This window comes from Phoca vitulina, unplaced genomic scaffold (genome assembly GCF_004348235.1).
Source record: "Phoca vitulina isolate PV1807 unplaced genomic scaffold, GSC_HSeal_1.0 scaffold1, whole genome shotgun sequence".
Taxonomy (NCBI): domain Eukaryota; kingdom Metazoa; phylum Chordata; class Mammalia; order Carnivora; family Phocidae; genus Phoca; species Phoca vitulina.
In genome coordinates this window covers 26,377,830-26,399,815 of record NW_022589704.1, presented here as the reverse complement: position 1 = coordinate 26,399,815, position 21,986 = coordinate 26,377,830, and the positions used below count along the sequence as shown (strand labels likewise).

Below are 21,986 nucleotides of genomic sequence, written 5' to 3'. Positions count from 1 at the left end.
GGAATTGTACAAGTCAAAGAAACAGTGGTGGAAAATATGGGGAGAGAAAAGGGCAAACCAAAATGGGGCAACAGAACAGAATGAAAGGCAATGTTGAAGAAATGATAGACAAAAATTTTTCCATTAAGATTTCAAGAACTCATTTGAGTATAAAGTGGGGGAAAAAAATCTGAATCATACATCACAACAAAGATATCCTAAAAGTTACCAGAAAAAGGGATAAAAGGATTACTGCAAAGTAATGAAGATCAAATTGACAAAGCAAAACTAGCTGCTGGAAAACAGAACAGTGACTTTAAGGAACTCAGGGAGGTGTTGAGTGCCCAACTGTTTCAGCTCTGGTCGTGATCTCAGGTTGTGAGATCAGCGCAGAGTCTGCTTGGGACTCTCCCTTTCCCTTTGCCTCTCTTTCTCTCAAATCTTAAAAAAAGAAAAAAGAGCTCAGGGAAAATGGGAGAATTCTAAGATGGCCCCCAAGATTTCTTACCACCCAAAAGAATGCAGAGAAAGATGTTAAATATAAATAGAAAACAAAATGAACCGGCAGTCATAATTCCAAACCCCTTTCTAGAAAGGGGTAACTAGAATTGTGAGAGGTTTTAAAATGTATAATATGCCTCATACATGCAGGGGTTTCAATAATGCCCTCTCTCTTGTTTTAATGGGAACATTTCTGGAGTATTTTAAAACAAATTCCAGTCAATTCGCCCTTCTCTTCTAAAAGCAAGTCACCACCTTTCTTGTTTTCTAAAAGCAAATACCTTTTTGAAGAAACTTCAACCTTCCCTAAGGTGGTACTTTTTACTGAATTTTACTTGAGTTTTCTTTATACTTATTTTTCCATAGTATCTTGTAAGGTTGCAACGGACTCTTGAAACAGTAGGAAATACATGACAACTCAAAATCAAACTACACATTCTCTACCTCCTTATAACCCTCTGAGCCTTTCAGTTCTTGCTCTCCAAAATCCTCTCCCAGATTCTATCCTAAAACACACCTTGACACGGTATCTCTCCTATCTCCTGCCTTCCCTTTCTTCCCTTTCATTTATTCATTCATTAACTTCAGAGAGAGCCAATTACACACCAGGCACTGTGTTAGACCCTGGGGACACTGGTGAGCACAGTCATGATCCTTGCCGCTAATGGAGTTTATAGACATTATCTCAACTGCAACCAACGCGTAACAGAAAAGAGAAGTACTATTTAGAGAAGTTAGTGGGAGTATATAACAGCTCTAGGAAAAGTACCCAGGCAAAGTGATAGATTTCAAAGATGAACAGAAATCGCTGATGGCAAGGGGAAGGAAGAGAGAATGGTATGTACAAAGGCCCAAAGCACCAGGGAGCCAGATAAATTTGACAATGGAACAGCAGTTAGTATAGAGTAAGGAAGTATAGTGAAAAAGAACCACGAACAGGTAGGAGTCATCCTAGGTAGGTAGGGCTTTAGGGGTCGCCTATAATATTCCCTCTGTCACACATTTTAAGGAGTGGGGGCGGGGAACAGGTGTGATTGTAGGCAGGTTTACATTTTCCAAAGATCACTAGCTACAGGGATTGGAGGGAAATAATTGATTAGGCTATTTCAGTATAGATAAGGGATCATTAGATTGGCCTCTGAAAGTGGTAGAAATGAACACAGGAGCATGTTTGAAACAAATGAGTAAGATCATACTGATAATGGGTTTAGATACGAAGAAGTGTAGGTGGAGAAGCCTGAGCCCTAGGTTTTGGCTTGCTTGTGTGGGCTGTGGTGCCACTGTTCCTCTCTCATCTGTCCACTCTAAAAAATAAACTTCATTTTGACATAATTTCAGACTAACAGAAAGCTTGCAATAGTAAAAAGTCCCATATACCCTTTATTCAGATTCCACAAATGTTAAGTTTATCTTATTTGCTTTATTTTTCTGAACTCCAGTGAGATTAAGTTGCTGCCACAATGTCCCTGTAAATTTGTCAACATGTATTGTCTTACATAGCCACACAACTATCAAAATCAAATTTAATACTATTAACTATGGACTCTTATTTCACCAATTATTCCTATAATCTTTTTTTTTTTTTAAGGTTTTTATTTATTTGACACAGAAAGAGCACAAGTAGGCAGAGCGGCAGGGAGAGGGAGAAGCAGGCTCCCCGCTGAGCAGGGAGCCTGATGCGGGGCTCGATCCCAGGACCCTGGGATCATGACCTGAGCTGAAGGCAGACGCTTAACCGCTTAACAGTCGGTTAAGCGGTTAAGAGTCCACAGTTGTAAATTTGTTCATTTTAACCGACTAAGCCACCAAAGCGCCCCATAATGTTCTTTATAGAAAATTCTGTTCATTCTGCATTTAGTTGTCATGTGTCTAAAGTTTTCTTATATCTGAAATAGTTCCACTGTCTTGTCTTTCATGACTGCGTATTTTGATGAGTACAGGCCCTTAATTGGCTTTGCCTGGTACTTCCTCAGAATTGGCAACTAATCATTTACTCTTCAACCCACTACAATTTGTCTTTGCCCTACTTGTTACCTAAGTCAGCTGTGCATTCTTAAAATTCTTCTGGACAACAGAGGATAAATAAAAGCTCTGTGACAAAGCACACAAACATCCATCCACTTACCTTCACACAATTTACCCTATAATACCAGGTATTTTGTATATACTTGAATACATCACAGTTTTATGTCTCCATGACAAATCACGTTTGTTTTCATTTTAAAATCAATATGGGCCAACAGCATTTGAACCACCTAGGACTTGTTAGAAATGCAGAATCAGACCCCATTCCAGACTTACTGAATCAGAAACTGCGTTCTAACAACATCCCTCAAGTAGTCTGTTTGCACATAAAAGTTTGAGAAACAATGATTTGGAACACTTTACTCTTCTTCCTCTAAATTCCAATTAAGTATTTAAAGCCATACTTGGCATCACCATCTTTCTGGAGTTCCTCTTGCCCTCTCCCCATTACTCTTACCCTTCCCTTCCTCTTGCCTTCCCCTAGGCAGAGTTACACACTCCCTCTTCTTTTTAGACTATTTTTATCATATCTGTGCCTGCATCATTTTAATAGTTTATTTGTGTGTCTGCTTCCTCTTATTACATTATAATTTCTTTGATTCCCTGTGATTCACTTTTGATTCTTTAGTCTGCCTGGTACAGAGTAAGTGGTCAATAAATGTTGAACTCTAGTTTTATTTAATTCTACAGAAATCACTAACAACAAATAATAATGACCAGTATTTCAGACATGGTTACATAGGATGAAATCTAATTAATGCTTAATTATTTGGGTTGGGAGTGGTAGGGAAAGAAAATAAGGGGGGAGAGATTGGGATACAATAGAATATACTTCACTGATTTGCCTAATAATATTGCAGCATTCATCTCAAATATATTCTGTTCCTAGCTCTTAATTCCCCCATTACTAGCATGTCATTACATTATTGATACGTTACTATTACTTCTGTGCCTAACACATTTACACTGCCCTATCTTTTTTAAATTTCAGATAAATAACATTAGAAATAATATAATCACCTAATCTCACTTATCTAACAGCATATAATTTCATTTTTGTATATTCCTTTTAGTCAAACAAATGCATACATTTCATATTCACATTTCAAATGTAATTTCATTTAAATATATGTACAACTGTATTTTTCAAATTTGATTAATTCACTCATTGTTATTTTTTCAAATGGTTACCTAACATCCTTCTGGTTAGAGATAATATCATTTAACTATCCCCTAGCTGTTAGAGCTAGTTGTTATCATCATGATATTCCTATTATGGTTATTCTTAAAACAATCACCTTCATGCATGCATTTTTTCTTTTTTTAAAATTAGTCTCAGTATAAATTACAAGTAGACGAATTGTATCATGAAAAAGTATTTGAACATAACCCTATATTTTCCTGTATTTCTTCAGTCTTTTTTCCCTAAGCATAGACAACAGCTCCTTGTCCTTAGTGCTTTCAATTTTTTAAAAACTTTTTACTGTGGAAAAATTTCAACAAACACAAATGAAGAAGAGAAGAAGAATCTCCCCTATACCTATCATTCATTATCAACGATTACAAACTAGTGACCAATCTTGTTTCATCTCCCCAACTTTTTTTTTTGCTTCCCTATTTTAAAGCAAATCCCATCTACAGATATGTGAGCTTGAATTTCTAACAAACATAAAGAGTGTGTGTGTGTGTTTATGTAACCACATGCATTATTACATCTAACAAAGTTCATTAATATTCAACAGCCATGTGTGTTCAAATTTCATTATCTCAAAAATTGTGTGTATGTGTACAGCTGAGTTGTTCAAATCAGGATCCCCAAAAGACCCACACATTGCATTTGGTTGGTAGAAGAATGAACATTTTTACATGGTTATAATCGTACCATACACAGAAGTAAAACATGTTTGTCCTTTTCTATTACTTGACATTCTTTGATGTTTCCATCCTTACATGAACTTTAAAGATATTTTTAAAAGTTGCATGTTCCACTGTGTTAACCATATCTCAATTATGCTCTTTAAGTTGTTTCTAATTTTTCATTAACACAAATAATGGTAAAATGAATAGATTTGTAAATAAAGGTGGTTTTATAGTAAGCATTAGGCTAGGTTACCAGAAATGGATTTACTGGGTCAAAATACAGTTAACAGTTTAGTAAACATTTGCACAAGTAAATAGTTATTTTTCCTCAATGAGCTTATTTAAAGAATACATAGTTTAAAGGCATTGTAATTAATTTCACAGTACTTCCCAAAAGGTCTGTATTCTTAATGCTATCTAAAATATTTGAGGGTCCTCTTTTTACTATACACATCTTGCCAGAATTGATGATTATAACATTTAAATGTCCTACTGTAATCAGAAAAAATAAATATTTAGCAGTGTCTACACATAAGCACTCAGTAAATGTTACTTATGATTATCATTTTCATTATCATCATTAAATACATCAGTTTTTTTCTTCTAATTCTTTTAAGACAGCACTTTTAACATTTAACTCTTTAATCCATCTGGAATGTATTTAAAATAAATTTAAGATGGATGAACATTAATGTGCTGTATGAGGTAGAGATCTCTTTTTTTTCCCAAAAAGTCATTGTTTAATCCACTGATTTTAGAAGAAACTTAGTTGTTTAAAACATGGACTCTGAGCCAGACTGCTTGGACTTGAATCCTGACCCTATCACTACTCAAATGTGACTTTGGGAAAATCAGTCAAGGAAGAAAATCATTATACTCACTTTACAGGGCTGTACAGATTAAAGCAATCAACAAATATAAAGCCCTTCAACCAGTAGTGGCGTGTAAGGAATGCTTCATAAGAATTATTGTTATTACTTATTGATGAGGCCATCCTTCCCACACTGATAGGAAAAACCACCTTTTTATCATATCATGGACAGTTGGGTCTGTCTCTAGGCTATTTAGTTTCCTAGCTCTGACTTCAACACCACAATAAAATAATGCTTATAGCTTTACAATTTTGCTACCTGGCACCTCCTTCTTACTGATCTTTTAAAAATTTTATTAGCTATTCAACATTTATTCTCTCAGATAAACTTCAGAATAACTTTGTTCCAAAAGAAAAGAATACCAGAATGCCTGGGTGGCTCAGTCATTAAGCGTCTACCTTTGGCTCAGGTCGTGATCCCAGGGTCCTGGGATTGAGCCCCACATCGGGCTCCCTGCTCTGCAGGAGGCCTGCTTCTCCCTCTCCCACTCCCCCTGCTTGTGTTCCCTCTCTCACTGTGTCTCTCTCTGTCAAATAAATAAAGTCTTAAAAAAAAAAAAGTTACATTATAAATTAAGCTGGGGAAAAATAACATCTTAAGTTCCAATACTGTCGTCTTCTTTTTTTTTTTTTTTTTTTTTTTTTTTTTTAAAGTGGGCTCCCTGCTGGGTGTGGAGCCCAATGTGGGGCTTGAACTCATGACCCTGAGATCAAGACTTGAGCTGAGATCAAGAGCTGGACACTTGACTGAGCCACCCAGGCACCTCAGACAATACTGTCCTCTGATAGGAACAGGGTTATTTCTCTCTATAGGCACATATTCTTGTGTTCCTTAGTAAACTTTTTAAGTTTTCTTCGTGTAGGTCCTTACTAAGTTTAATTAATCCTAGATATTTTATATTTTCACTGTCAATGTGTCTAGTATAATTCTTTTACATATTCTAACTGGTTATTACTGGTATTTATAAAGGCTGCTGATTTTTATAAATTTATTTTAAAATCTACTTTTTAGAACTCCAATTCTAACAGGCATTGAGTTGATTCTTGAGTTTTTGAGGTAGATGATTATTTCATCTGGAAGTAATTTTTCTTAGTTTGTATGACTTTTTTGATATTAAGAAGATTTTCGCTTTGTAGACAGTCAAAACATGTTGATGTTTTTCTTCTGATTGTTTCCAAACACAATGTCCCCGCCCCCATTCATAATACTCATAACTATTTCATTATAATTCTTCTAGTTTTATTTTGTAATTTTAGTGTTTTAATTCTTCAAATTCTTGGAACCAACTAGAATTTATTCTAATACATGGTATGAAACAAGTATGTAAACAAAATTTCCCCCAAAAGACTAAGAGTACTAACAATACTATTTATTGAATAGTTCTCCATGTTCTCATTGATTTACAATTCTTCCCTTATATAATAAAGTATAAGCTATATAGTCTGCTTCATGGATTTACTTTCCTAAATGTACACAAAATCTATGCTAATAACTATTACAGATTTTTGTTATGTTTCCATGTGTGGCTAGGATAGATTGTCTTAATACTTTTTCCAGCAGTTAGTTTTGTATTTTCCCATTTATTCTTCCCAATGGGCTTTACAATTATTTTAAGTTAACCAAATTCTTTTAGAACTTCAAGTTACATTGCATTAAACATATAAACCAATAGGAAGAATTGATATCCTTATTAATCCTATCATCTAGGAATGCTGTATTCTCCATGTGTATGTAGATTTCCTTTTATGTTTATCAATAATATTTCTTAATTTTCATTCTATAAGTATCACCTTTCTTGTTAAGATCACTCCTGTGTATTTTCTACATGTGTGTGTATATGTGTGATTTATAAAAAGTGAGTATTAAAAATTAAGGATTTACATCTTGTTCCTTTGTTAAATTTTATTTCCTTAGAAAGCAAAAACAGTATCTGAAAGATGAAAAAGGCATATAAAGTATAAGATTTGTAAATGACATACCAGGTGATGGAGATATGACACAGTCTCCTATAAATTTATTTTCAGCAAGATCTCCTTTTATTTCAGTCTTTTTAAACAGTGTTTCAAAGTGAAAATGAAGAGGCACATCTGGAAAAATAAAGTAAAAAAAGTACTTTTAGTGAATATCATTTTTTATAGATTCTAATATTAAGATTGCTTTCTTTCTCTAAGTAGCACATAAGCTTAGAAGAATAAGCAAAAACTTGAAATGTTACAACTATCAGAAGTGGCAAAGTACTCTCTCCAAGCATACAGACAGCAGTATTTTGGAAATTACTGATTATATGCACTAAATAAACAAAAACTCTAATGATGAATAAGTTCATAAACCAAAATAATAGATAAGATGATCAAAATTGTAAGTATTAGTAAGTACTATTCCCAGATAAAACAAATGTATCCAAAGGTCTTGAATAAAACATACAGCCAAACCTGGCTGACTCTAAGTCCATTCCCCCCCCCCCCCCCACAAACTTTACATTTGAAATAATGAGGTTTCTGAAAGATATGTTTTAATTACTTGAGGGAAAACCATTATAATTCAGATGCTACCTTTGATGAAAACACCAAGTTTCACATTCCCTTAGTTTACTAGTATTATGAATCACAAAATATACTTTTACAAAGATTAAAACACATTTACAGACTAGCTCTCTTCCTTTAAATAGAGACTGAGATGTCAATTCACTATATTTATATTCTATATTCTCACAACCAAAAGAGGAGCTAAATAATAAAGTAGATGTGCTTCACATTTATTAAAGTTTTTTCCTCAATCAAGAATGCAAAAACAAAACCATCTTCAAAAGTATTTAATAGAGACACCTAAACTTCTTCCTAAGAAACAAAGAAATATTTTATAAAGTAGTTGATGTATTGAAAGTTTTGCTACTGAAAAAAAACTAATTATGAACACATAAATCAGAACAGACCCAGAACGGGTCTGGATTTTAAACAAAGAAGTATCTCTCCCTCAAATGATCTATTTTAATAACAGATCCATACTCAAGTGTGGAAAAATACACTTAAAAAAAAAAAAGTTCATGAGTTTCAACAGGGAGTCTATCCCAAAGGGACAGAACAGAGGTAGGAAAGATTAGTCCTAACACTATATACTATGATCATACAAAAACTATAAAATGAAACTAAGATTACAAATTAAATGTTATTTAATGCATTTCAGGAATCCAGTATTTTCCAATTGCCAAAACTTTTATAAGTTTATTTCTCCAAAGAAATATCACTTACTTTTATAAAGAAAATATCACCTATTCTACCACTGTTCCTCATGAGTTGTGAGAAAACATGATGTAACTAAGGAAGGCCCTTATTCCACCCATATACCTTCCTTAGTACCCACACCTTTGGGCTTTTATAAGAATATTTCATAACACTTTAATACACTTATTAGTTTACATTTCAGTTGTCTAAACTAGAATGCAAGTACTTTGAGGGATTTATTCGTATTCATACTCTTAGTACCTAGTAAATAGTAGGTATTCAGATTTTTATTAAATGAATGCAAGAAGAAATGAATAACCTAATTAATAGGTGGGGAAGTTAATCTTAACTTATTGGAAGGGACATAAGAGGATTGAATGAAGGATAATTAATGCCAGCTCTCAGGGTTATATCAGAGAAACAAATGTAGCAGGAGAAAACAGAAAGGCAGTGAAGAGTAAAGGTTAGGAGTGTGGCTCTGGAGTATGACTACCTCATATCAAATCCTGCCTCCATCATTTACTAGCTGTATGATCTTAGAATAGTAAGCTTCAGTTTTCTTGTATGTAAGATAAAGAGGAAAACTGGAAGAATTAAACAAGAAAATGTAATGTGCTTACAGGTATGCTAAGCCCAAATGTTAGCTGCATTACCATTGTTATATTTATTATTGTTTCTTTCTATTATTAAGCTTTCCTCAAAGATGGGAACATAGTTCCTACCAGGAACTTAATTCTTTTCTTTTTTTTTTTAAGATTTTATTTATTTATGTGACAGAGAGAGACACAGCTAGAGAGGGAACACAAGCAGGGGGAGTGGGAGAGGAAGAAGCAGGTCTCCCGCCGAGCAGGGAGCCCGATGAGGGGCTCGATCCCAGGACCCTGGGACCATGACCTGAGCCGAAGGCAGACGCTTAACGACTGAGCCACCCAGGCGCCCCCAGGAACTTAATTCTAAGTATGGTGTAGCTAAGAAACCACTCAAAAATTGGTAAGAAAACAAAGATTCAGGATTCAGGGCAGGAATAGGTACAGAAAATAGTGCTTTACAAAGAGAAGCAGTCCCTGGATGATAAAAAAAACCAAAAGCTGAAAAGGAAAAAGCCCATTTGAGATGTCTTCCCTTAAAGAGAAGAACCTGAGATAACCAGTGTGAAGACTGTTTCCTTTTTTACCCTAATATTTACTTCAGTTCAATACAGAAACAACTGGAGGGGTGCCTGGCTGGCTCAGAAGAGCATGCAACTCTTGATCTTGGGGTTTTGAGTTTGAGCCCCTCATTGGGCATAGAGATTACTAAAAACAAACAAACAAAAAAAACCCAAAACTTAAAAAAAAAAAAAAGAACAGGAACGGTTCCAACAAAAACCAGGAACTAGAAAGTTAAAGGGATGTGGGGCTATACATGCCTCATTCACTCAGTTACAGATTACAGATTTTCTTGAAGTTCACAAGTTGACTATACCTAAAGATGGGCAATTTCTTATCCCAAAGAAACTCAATGCTGATTATAAGCAGAGGAATATTATATAGCAGAGAAAACTCCATGCAAAACAACATATTAGGAAAGAAAACCAACTTACTGAGAAACATTTCAATGGCATAGTCACTTTATCAATAAAATTCTAAATTTTAACACTGAAAAGATCAAAAGCTAGTTATTTCCCAATTTAACTCAAAATGGTTTCCAAGGAATTTAAGAATCAACTTGCAAAAGCAGAAGATTAACTCACAGGATTAATTCCTCTATGAAAACTGTTTAGTTCTAATATCCAGTGGCAAAATAATTGATAAAATTTTTATTAGATTCCTTTTATCTATAGGATTAGACTTCACCACAGAATATATTCAGAGTTTACTTAGAAATTTTTTTATAAGTAGGCTTACCTGATGGCAATGATAGAACAGAATGGAAAGAAGAGTCCAATTCTGATACATGTTCTCTTAATATCTGAGATTTTGAATTGTGTTCACAGCTACTCCAAGTTGAAGCTGACTGCAAGCAAGGCATTTGTGTAGTATTTAAAAACGTTTCTTTTGAAGGCAAAGTCTGCAAGGAAAAAAAAAAAGACTTCATTTTTGCTTAAAAACTGAATCAGAGAGGATGTAACAGTTATAGAGTACAGTATCTGAATGATACTAGAAAGTCCTGGCTTAATAAATCACCTTGGAGAAAAAGCTTGAAAATGACAGAGCGTTTATGAGAGAAGTTATTAAAGGCCATAAATGTGATGAGATTTTACTAATCCCTTTTCAGTTTTTCAAAAGGAAGAGCAACGTCTGTGAAAATGGGTCTTTCCCTCACCTTATGAAATCACAATAAAGAGAAATGAGTTTGAGGAATGTTGGGTTAAAAGAGAATAGCTACATCCCATAATGGTGAGAACTGTAAGAGCAGGTGCTATGTTAAGATTAAGAACTGTGCATACTGTTTTCCTCCTTGCAATCTGTTACAGTCAGTGAATGAAAACTTGAATCTCTGCCTTAAATTCCAATGTCAGACAATATCTACACTGGAATTACTGTGAAGTACTATGAGCATTGTACATGTTTACACTAAGTAAGATTTAACTTAATACATTAAAAAAGATATGTATAAAACACACACTATATATGTTACATGAGTTTGTGTTTCTGAAAATAAAGTTAAAAGACTTGAGTCCAGGAATCTTAAGAAAACCATGTTGCTAAATCAAAAAAAGTTATGTTACTACATTAAAAAATACATATTCTGTTTAAAAACTGGATTTTAAATTATTTTTTCTGGTTATAAAATTAGTATACACAGAAAAGATCTATACAATAGATAAAATATTTTTAAAATTAATAGAGCTCATTTGTACTCCTTCCCTCCCCCCTAACCTCTACCTCCTATAATAACATTTGGACTCATTTTCTTTTTTAAAGTAACTGATATTTAAAATGCTTATAACAACTGAGATCTTTAGATGCTATTTTTAAATGTTTTTATTTTATAAACCCACATTAGGTTTTGTCAACTGTCTTGAGTTTGAGTTTCCCAGCTAACCTCGGCATTTTCTGTGTTTCCACAGCACCTTAGGCATTATCTATCTATAACATAGCATTCACCTAGATTTCCTCTAGACTACTATTAGTTCCCTGAAGGTTGGGACTAGAATTTGCTCAATCCTGTATTCCCAGAACCAGACACAGTCTCTAACGTATGGTTGAAACTTGAATGCTAACTGAATTTTATCTTACTTGTTTTAATAAAAATTTAAGTGAATACAAATTCTCAAATGCACGTATGCCTGAGACTATTTCATTGGGGAAAAAATAGTTCCTGTTAACATATGCTAAAATTTATCATGTAGTGACTTTTGTTTACATTCCATTAGCCAAGCCCTAGGTCAGATAGTTATACCTAGCTGCAAGGAGGGTTAGGAAATGCAGTCATTCTGAGAGGTCAAGTAAACTGCTGAGTTTTTATAAAAAGATATCACATGTTTATACATGATTATAATAGTGTGAGTCATTTCCAAGATTTATTCTAATGATGTTTTATGTATATACTTATGAGAACAGTTGCTGTTTCTTACCTTTACAAGATACACTGGTTCTCTGGACTCACTCTAGAATTATTTGCCCTTTTATGATATACTTCAGAAAGGTATAAAAAATATTTAAAATTACAAAGAAAAAATGTGCTAACCTCCCTTTTCCATATATGGATAGAGCATTATGAATAAAAGGTGATAAAATCTGAATATTTACCATATAATTAGTTTTCTCTTGCAATTTTTCCAAATCCAGGAAACCCATTAGCCAATTTGAAACTATCCTAAATAATTATGGAGACAAGTGAGGGGCATCTAGGAAAGGCCTTTTTGTTCCCTGCAGAGAAAGTGAAGCCCAGGAGGCTGAAAAGGAATGGATGGAAAAATAAGAGAAAGACCAGGAGATTCTTGCCAATAAAAATTCGTGTGTCTAGAGGGTGTGATCAACAGTACCATATGCTGCATAAGATTCAAGCAAAATAAAGCTAAAAAGTATCCACTAAACTTTTTAGCTCTAATAATGAAACAGTCCATATATACAAAAGCATATAATTTATAGGGAAGGCATAAAATTTTAAAAAGACAACTATACTCACCATCCTATTTCAAGAAGCAGAACAATACCAATACCTTTATGCTTTCCCCTCCTACCCTAGCCGCATGAGCCTGTGGCAGAAATTGCTACTTTCCTCCCAATACCTGTGCTCTCTTTCTCTTTCTCTCTGTTCTAGAACTCCTGATTTTCAGCTAGGCACATTTCTCAAGCCTCCTTGGATCTAAAAATTACTATACAATGGATACGGCCTAGCCAGAAGACCATGAAGAGAAGTTTTCATGTGCAACTTCCTTTTTAAGGTCACTTACTCCTCCATTCTTCCACATTACACTTGATATGTAGATGTGGTGATGAGCCATCATAACCATGTGGATGAGGAGCTCCAAAAAAGAGGAGCCTGGCTCCTAGATAACCATGTAGAACATAACTGTCATGCCTAGGATATTTTCAACCTGTTACAAGACAAATAAACTTGTATCTTGTTTATGTCACTATGTGGGTTTTCTGTCAAATGCAGCTGAACCTGTATCTTAACTAACACAATGTGCCTCCTTAATCACATATTTTCTCTCATACCTCCAGGAGTAACTGCTATCCTGAATTTTAATTTTATCATTTCCTTGATTTCCTTTATAGTTTTTCCACATGAATACATGTAATTCTATATAACTTTTTAAATCTGTATGCTTTAAAATGTATATAGACAGAATACTGTTAAATGTATTTGCCTGCTGTATTACCCAACATTATGTACATGCAATTCATCATCCTCCTTTTTATAAATATCTGGAATGTTTCTCGCGTTTTATTATTATGAACAATGCTAGTATGAATATCTTGTCTCCTGGTACATGGGTGTAAGAATTTCTCTGGAGTATACTGCTAGAAATGGAATTGCTAGGTTAAAGAAACGCATGATTGCACACATTCAACTTCACTAGATGATATATTGTATTACAAAGTACTTGTAACTAAATTTACACTCCAATAAAGCCGACCTTGGCTCTCACTGCTTTAGATTCATGCCAACATGCATATTGTCAGATTTTATTTTTGCAAATCTCAGAGCATACAAATATTATCTCATGGTTGAAACTTGCATTGTTCTGCTTACTATTTAAGTTGACCACCTCTTCATACCTAAAATTGGCCATTCACTTTTCCTTCTTTTGGGAAATACATATTTTGATGATTTTTCTCTTGGAATGTCTTTTTCTTACTGATTTTTAAAGTTTTCTTTACACACTCTAGAAAATTACAAATCCTCTGAGCTTCTCTTTTCACCTTCTTTGCAATGTCTTTTGATCAACAGATGTTAACTTAAATGTTTCCTTTACATATAGTTTACATTTTGTATCTTTATGAGAAAGTCTTTCCCTATCCTGAAGTCAAAAGATATTCTTCCACCTTTTTTTTTTTCCCTAAAGTTTTAAGGTTTTGCCTTTTGTACTTAGGTCTTTACCCGAAATTGATTTTTTTGGTGCATGACGTGAATCCAATCTCAATCTAATTTTTTTTCTTATATGGATCATCAACTCACCAAACACCTTTCATTGAACATCCTCTTCCAGTTGATCTACAATGCTACCACATTCCATATATGTATGGGATTATTCCAGGAATCTCTAATGTACCATTTGTGTCTATGCTAATAACCAATGTCTTAATTACTACATTATTTACAACTTGATATATGATATTCCAAGTTTCTCTACCTTGTTCCTTGGGGGTGTCTTGGCTATTACTGGCTTTTACTCTTCTGCATAAATTTTAGAAACAGCTTAATTTCCATCAAAAACCTGTAGAGCTTTTCTACACTGAAGTTTGTAAATCAATTGGGAGATTTTTGATTTTGATATCATAACTAAAGGTCACCCAATCCATGAATATAACATATCTCTTCATTTATTTAGGTCCTCTTTAATTTCTTTCAACAAAACTTTATAATTTTCTTCTCTAAAAGTCTTCACATATTTCGTTAGTTGTATTTTTTTGGTACTTTAATATTTATTTTTTTCAATTGTAAAATGAATTTAAAAATAAAATCGACTTTTATATTTTGAACATACCCCACAACTTTACTAAACTTTCTTACTCTAATAATATATTTGTAGTTTCTTTTAGTTTTCTATTATCCAAACATATTATCTACAAATAGTGACAGTTTAGTTTCTTTCACTCAATCCTAAAATTTTATTTTATTTTATCATTATTTACGGGGTTCCAACCATGCTAGATGGGCTCACCAGTTTAGTAATGATTAGAAATGACCAAAGAAGATATTGTTTTGGTCCATATTATAAAGGAAATGCTTTTAATTTCTAAGAATTAAAAATGATATGGATTAAGAATAATTGTAGATTTTTTTAGGAGGGGGTCATACTCTTTATCAGAATATATTCATAAGCCGCCAAAAATATTTTTTAAATATATTAATGTAGAATTTAACCATATACTTTTTGTGAACCCACTGAAATGATTACACGATTTTCCTTTTTAAGTTTAATAATGTGGTGAATTAATTATATATATATATATATATATATTTTTTTTTTTTTTAAAGATTTTATTTATTTGAGAGAGAGAATGAGACAGAGAGAGAGAGCATGAGACAGGGGAGGATCAGAGGGAGAAGCAGACTCCCTGCTGAGCAGGGAGCCCGATGCGGGACTCGATCCCAGGACTCCAGGATCATGACCTGCGCCAAAGGCAGTCGCTTAACCAACTGAGCCACCCAGGCGCCCGGTGAATTAATTATATTAACAAAGTTTTAAATGTCAAACCAACCTTGGATTCTTCCTGAAGAATCTTGCTGGGATTTATCAATTTCTTTTCAAAGAACCAGCAATTGGATTTGTTTACTTTCTACACTGTATATAAAATTTAATTGTATATGTATGTTTGTTTTATATTTCATTGATTCCTATCTTGGTTTCTTTGGGATTAATCAGATTTATACATTCTTTTACTTTTTAGTGGTTTCCCTAGAGATTATAATGTACATTTTTAACTTGTTTGCTTTTAGAGAATACAAATTATTCCTTTTACCATTTCCTGAAAACAGTGAGACATTAGAACACTTTAACTCCATTTACTCTCCTCTTTCTGTGTTATTGTTGTTGCCACTTTAATTCTACATATATTCAAAACACTACAATATATTACTATTAGTATTACTGTCAAAATTTATATTACCCATATACTTATCCTTTCTGTTTTTGTTAGCTCCTTCCTATAATTCTGTTTCCAGCTGAGATGTTTCTTCTTCCTTTGCTATTATTATACTGTAGATTTGCTGTCAAATTCTCTCCACTTTTATTTATCTGAAACTTCTGTATATTATCATTTTTAAAGGATTTTTTTGTGACTACAGAATTCTAGGTTGGTTTTTTTTTTTTTTTTCTTTCAGCATTTTAAGGATACCTTCATTTTCACCTGGCTTCCACTGTTTCTGGTTAGTAGTTAAGTTTTATTGTTGCCCTGATTTAAAAGTAATGTGTCTTTTTTACCCTGACTTCTTTTAAAATTTTCTCTCTGTTTTTCATTTTAGCAGGCTTGCCATAATATGCCTTTATGTAATTTCTAAATATTTGTTCTTTTTGAGGTTCACAGAACTTCTGGAATCTACAGGTTAATGTCTCTTTTTAGTTTGGGAAACACTCTATTATTGTTTGTTCAAATGGTACTTCCGCCCTATTCTCTCTCTTCTCTCTCCTAGACTCCAAGGACATATATGGTTAGATTTTTTTCACTGTCGCACACTTCTGTTGTGGTTTTTGTATTTTTAAAATTCTTTCTAATCCCTATGCTTCCACTTGGTATTTTATATTAATAAGTCTTTTAGTTTATTAATCCTGACTTCTGCTCTTATTTGTAATCTAATTTGTAGTTAAATTCATCTGGTAAGGTATTAATTTCACATGTTGTATTTTTCAGTTTGAAATGTTCATAGGAGTGTCTTTTTAAAAAGTAGACTCCAATTATCTGGTGAAACAGTCTATTTGTTTATTTTTTCTACTTGTTCTCTATTTTTTTAAACATATTAATCACAGTCATTTTAAAGTTCTTAGCAGCTAAATCCAATATGAGAGTCACTTGACAGTATGATGCTATTGTCTGTTTTTCCTCTTGAAGACTAGCCATGTGGTCCCCATCTTTTGCAATGCCTAGTAATTTTTTTAAAGATTTATTTATTTATTTGAGAGAGAGGGAGGAAGAGAGAAAGAGAGCAAGAGTAGGAAGGGTAGAGGGAGAGAGAATCTCAAGCAGACTCCACGTGGGGTGCAGTGTCCAACGCAGGGCTCGATCTCACAACCCTGAGATCATGACCTGACCAAAACCAAGAGCCGGACGCCCAACCAACTACACCACCCAGGCTCTCCGCAATGTCTAGTAATCCTTAACTGAATGCCAAATGTTTTTTTTTTTTTTTAAATCAAAAGTCTCCATATGATGTAATCTTCCTTTAGAGAGAGTTCTCTCTTCCTATTGCTAAGTAGATACAGTGCAGATTTCTCCCTTTTAATCTAATGTGAGTGTTCCTCAATTAAGTCCAGGTTGCAGCCCTGGTATGGTTAATGTATCTGATTTGCTCTTGGCCCTTCAAGGTTTTCAAGTGTTTGATGTATTTTATAAAATTCCTCCTGATTATCCAGACCTTAAGATAAAAAGTCTTAAGGGTATACTGAACATCACCCTGCTTTTAAGGGGCTTTTTCATTTATGTTTTTAAGTCTCCTGCTCTGTGCAGCCCCAGTATTCAGCAAATGTTGAGAAGAACAATGGTCAAAATGTTCTGAAGTGAAAACTAGCCATGTGATTCAGGTCTCCCAAAATGCCACCAAGAGCACCCCCAATAGCTATCATCTACTAGCATGTGCACCAAATTTGAAAATTCCTGCCAAAGCTCTAGGGTAAAAGTGGTTGCAGAGCCAGCTCTCCTGGGTGTTTCCTTCTCTGAAGACATATATATATTAGATCTTCTCCTTTAACCTCTATATTTATTAATCTCTTTTCACATTTTCCAATTCTTATTTCTCTACATCTATTTCATTCATATCTATTCCCCAACACACAGTTCTCTCTTCATAGTTGTATCTATCCAGTCATATTACTAATTAATTTTTTAAAATATTTTCTTTTCCTTTTTTTTTTTTCAAGTAATCTCTACACCCAGTGTGGGGCTTGAACTCATGATTCCAAGATCAAGAGTCACATGCTCTTCTGACTGAGCCAGCCAGGCACCCCCCTAATTTATTTTTCGTAAACACTTTGAACTTACCTGGGTGCCTGGGTGGCTCAGTCAGTTAAGCGTCTGCCTTTGGCTCAGGTCATGATCCTGGAGTCCCAGGATCGAGTCCTGCATCGGGCTTTTGCTCAGCGAGGAGTCTGCTTCTCCCTCTGGCCCTACCCCCTTCCCGTGCTTTCTCTCTCTCACACTCTCTCTCTCAAATAAATGAATACAATCTTAAAAAAAAAAAAGGCATATTGAACTTACTTGATTTTACATTCTGTAGATGATAATGGTAACACTGGAAGTTTGCCAGCCTGGAACACGAGCTTACCTATTTTAAAACCTAGTTTTTGTCTTTTTAAATAAGTCACATCTGAAATATGACTTCAGACTTTAAAGATATAAAAGGCCTAATCTGTTATTATAAATTCTATGCAGACACTCTTTTTTCCATTTTTAGTCAGAGTCTAAGGCAGACAAAGGCAAGCTCTTTGCATCTCTGTGTAGCAGGTTTGAGTTCTAGTTCACCCATTAACAAAGTGAGTAGCATTTGAAGGCCCTTGGCTTTATGCAGGATTTCTAATATGCCTCCTCATATCTCCCGGTTCTAGACTTCAGCTCCAGTCTATCTCAAGACTATTAAGCAAAAATGTCTCTCTCTCTCTTTCCCTTCCTCCCTCTCCCGTCCTTCCTTCCTTTTCAATTCTGAGGATTTCCATTTTTCTAGTCAGATTAACCATGCATTGTATAAAATATTTTTTTTTTACATTTTACATTCTAATATTTTGTATCTGGAGGCTTTCCTAAGAACTATTCCACCACATTGCTGGGATCAGAAGTTCTGCATTAGATCTGGCAACTAAAAGGTGACTCTGACCTTTAAAAAAATATTTCAATAAAATGCTTTTGCTGGTCACCATACTATAGTAGGGTGAAGAATGAAATAAGAAACCAGAGACACTGCAGTCCTTCTCAAGGAACCCAACATTTGAAAGAGATAAATACAAACACTTTCAAACTTATTGTGGAGGAAAGAGATTAAACAATAGCTAAATGAGATATGCTCTTTTTAAAAAAATCAATTTTGAAAGGAAAAAAGGCATCTCCATTTCTGTCCATGAAGAAGTACAGCTATGCTACTTATATCAAACAACTGTTTTCAGAATTTGGACAAGAGGCAGCATATGAGTGTTATCTCTAAGAGAAGAAAACAAATGAGGTGATCCTATAAATCTAACAGCTTTTGCATGGAGATATGTTCCTAAGATTTTGGCACAAGGAGGGGGGTCCAAATAGTATGACAGTCTATCTGATTTGAAGAGACAGATATTGAAGTCTAGGGACAGAATGGTAGCTACAATTTATAGAAAAGAGTGCCCTAAGAAGGGAAGCTATACAGAGAAAGGGCTCCAGAAATCCATATGGGGTGCTTTTTAATCATTTGTCAAATAATAATCTACACATGCATGGAATGAAGCAAAAAGGCCAGTCTAAGAACAATTAATTTGGGGGTGGTGGAGGAAGCAGGAAAAAAGAACAAACAAACAACACATGAGAGAAATAAACAGCAAAATGTTGGATTTAAATCTAACTATATTATAATTACATTAAATGTAAATGTTCTAAATACTCTGATCAAAAAGCAGAAACTTTCAGATTGGATAAAAAAGACCTAAACATATACTGTCTACAAGAAAACCACTTTAAATATAAAGTCATATATAAGTTACAAGTAGAAGTATGGAAGCAGATATACCACCCAAGCACTAATCACTAAATTAGTATCAGTGAAAGTAGATTTCAGGAATATGGACAAATACATAAGAATAAAAGGGTCAAATCATAAAGACATAAAAATAAAACTAAACATCTATGCAGGTACTAACCAAACTTCAAAATATATGAAGCAGAAGTGGAAATAACTAAAAAGAGAAATAGACAAATCCACACTTATAACAGGAAGAAAATCAGTAAGGATATAGAAGACTTGACTGGCATTATCAACTAAATAAACCTAATAAATGTTTATAGAAAACCCCATAAATAAAACAGAATATACACTCTTTTCAAGTATGTCTGTAATAGTCACCAAGACAGACTGTATGACGAGCCATAAAACAAATCTCAATAAATTTAAAAGGACCGAAATCATACACAGTATGTTTTGTAATCACAATGGGATTAAATAAAAAATCAGTAACCGGAAGATACTTGGAAAACCCTGAAATATTTGAAAATTAAACACAATTCAAAATAATCCAGGGTCAAAGAGGAAATCATATGAGAAATTAGAAAATATTTTGAATTAAAACATATCAAAAGTTGTAGGATGTTAAAGCAGTGTCCAAAAGGAAAATTATAGCTCTCTACGATTATATTAGAAAAGAAGACTGAAAATCTATGTTTTTAAGCTTCTACCTTAAAAGAAGTTAGAAAAAGAGATGGAGGCAAACTAAACCCAAAGTAAGCATCATTTACTTATGATACCAACATACCCAGTAGAAGAGCTAACATTAGAAGGACTGATAATATTGTGTTGAATATGGAACAATTTGAACTCTGGTTCATTGGTAACATGAAATGATACCATCTAAAAACAATGGCACAAAAAGTTGTATATTTATAGCAGCTTTACTCATAATAGCCAAAACCCAGAAACAACCTAAATGTCCAAGAGCTGATGAATGTATTAAAAATTGTGATATGGTCACAACTATGATATCATACAATGTAATACTATTCTGTTTTATATTCCATTTTTTTAAAGTAGGCTCCACACCCAGCATGTAGCCCAATGTGGGGCCTGAACTCACGATCCTAAGATCAAGACCTATGCTGAACTCAAGAGTCGGACACTAACTGAGCCACACAGGTGTTCCTATATCCCCTTTTAATCCTCATTCTCCACTACTATTTCCTTTCACCTCTATTCTAATGTATTTGGATCTCTTTGTGTGTGTGTGCATTATTGTGGAACACATTGTAATTTTAATATTTAAGTTTACATAAATGGTTTTATCATAGAGATCTTATTTGGAATCCATTTGTCTGCATTTGTGCCAACCCATATACTACATTATTGTAAATCAGTTTCTGGTAGTCCTACCAGCTATCCATCCTCCCATCATTTTCTTAAAAGTACACTTAGCTATTTATGGATATATATTTTTAAATAAGTTAATGTGTTTCAAAAAATCCAGCAAAAATTTTGATCACAATTACCATTAATTCAGGAAGCATGAATGTCTCCCACTTATTAAGATATTACTTTATACCCTGTAATAAGAACTTTAAGCTTATTTCTATAGCAATTTTATATATTCTTTGTTAATTATGAGGTATTTGACAGTCCGCCTTTGGAGATATATCTTGTTTTTATTATATTTTTAATTGGTTATTACTTATGTGGAGAAATTATATTTGTTCTAATAATCTGTTGATTCTGCTGGATTTCCTATGTAATCATTTCATCTGAAAAAAAAAAAAAGGCAATTTTATCTCATCCCTAGGTTCAAAATAATCTTCCTTCAGAACTTTGTGGAGATATTGTTACACTGTCTTCTGGCATCTAGAGTCACTGATGAGAATTTCAACGGCAGTTCCATTCTTATCCATTACAGGTCATGTGTTGTTTTTGTGGTTAGTTTTGTTTTCCTTTCAAAAGCCTTAAGATTGGGGCGCCTGGGTGGCTCAGTCGTTAAGCGTCTGCCTTCAGCTCAGGTCATGATCCCAGGGTCCTGGGATCGAGCCCCTCATCTGGCTCCCTGCTCAGTGGGAAGCCTGCTTCTCCCTCTCCCACTCCTCCTGCTTGTGTTCCCTCTCTCGCTGTGTCTTTCTCTGTCAAATAAATAAAATCTTAAAAAAAAAAAAAAAAAAGCCTTAAGATCTTACAACCAATATCTTCAAAAATTTCATTAAAATGTGATTAGGTGTAGGCTACTTAACTCTTAATGCTCAAACTGAAAGCACCATGTTGTTTTTTAACTATGGGAACTCTTCACATTTTGGAAGGAAATTTTTGGTTCTATTATTGCTCCTTTTTATAACAGGCTGTTCTTGACATTATATTCTGTTCTCTGAATTATCTATTTCCACCAAGGTTAGCTACTTCTTTGGCCTTTCTTTCTTGCTGCTGGTTTTTCCTCCTATGTTTAACTACTTGGATACACTGCAATGCTTCACCTTTAGATCTTTGTATGGTGTACTTCCTCTTCTTGTCAATC

At 34.0% G+C, this 21,986-nt stretch overlaps 1 protein-coding gene across 7 annotated transcripts in view; it reads right to left on the bottom strand.

Annotated features, from left to right (window-relative positions):
- Positions 1 to 21,986, bottom strand: part of KANSL1L (KAT8 regulatory NSL complex subunit 1 like) — a 148,341-nt gene that overhangs the window by 12,201 nt on the left and 114,154 nt on the right. For all 7 annotated transcript variants that reach the window (XM_032403111.1, XM_032403090.1, XM_032403097.1 and 4 more), the window contains 2 exons: positions 10,345 to 10,507; positions 7,217 to 7,324 (listed from right to left, as the gene is read on the bottom strand). In XM_032403111.1, coding sequence (XP_032259002.1) covers positions 7,217 to 7,324; positions 10,345 to 10,507 — 271 coding nt within the window. The remainder of the gene's footprint in view (positions 1 to 7,216; positions 7,325 to 10,344; positions 10,508 to 21,986) is intronic.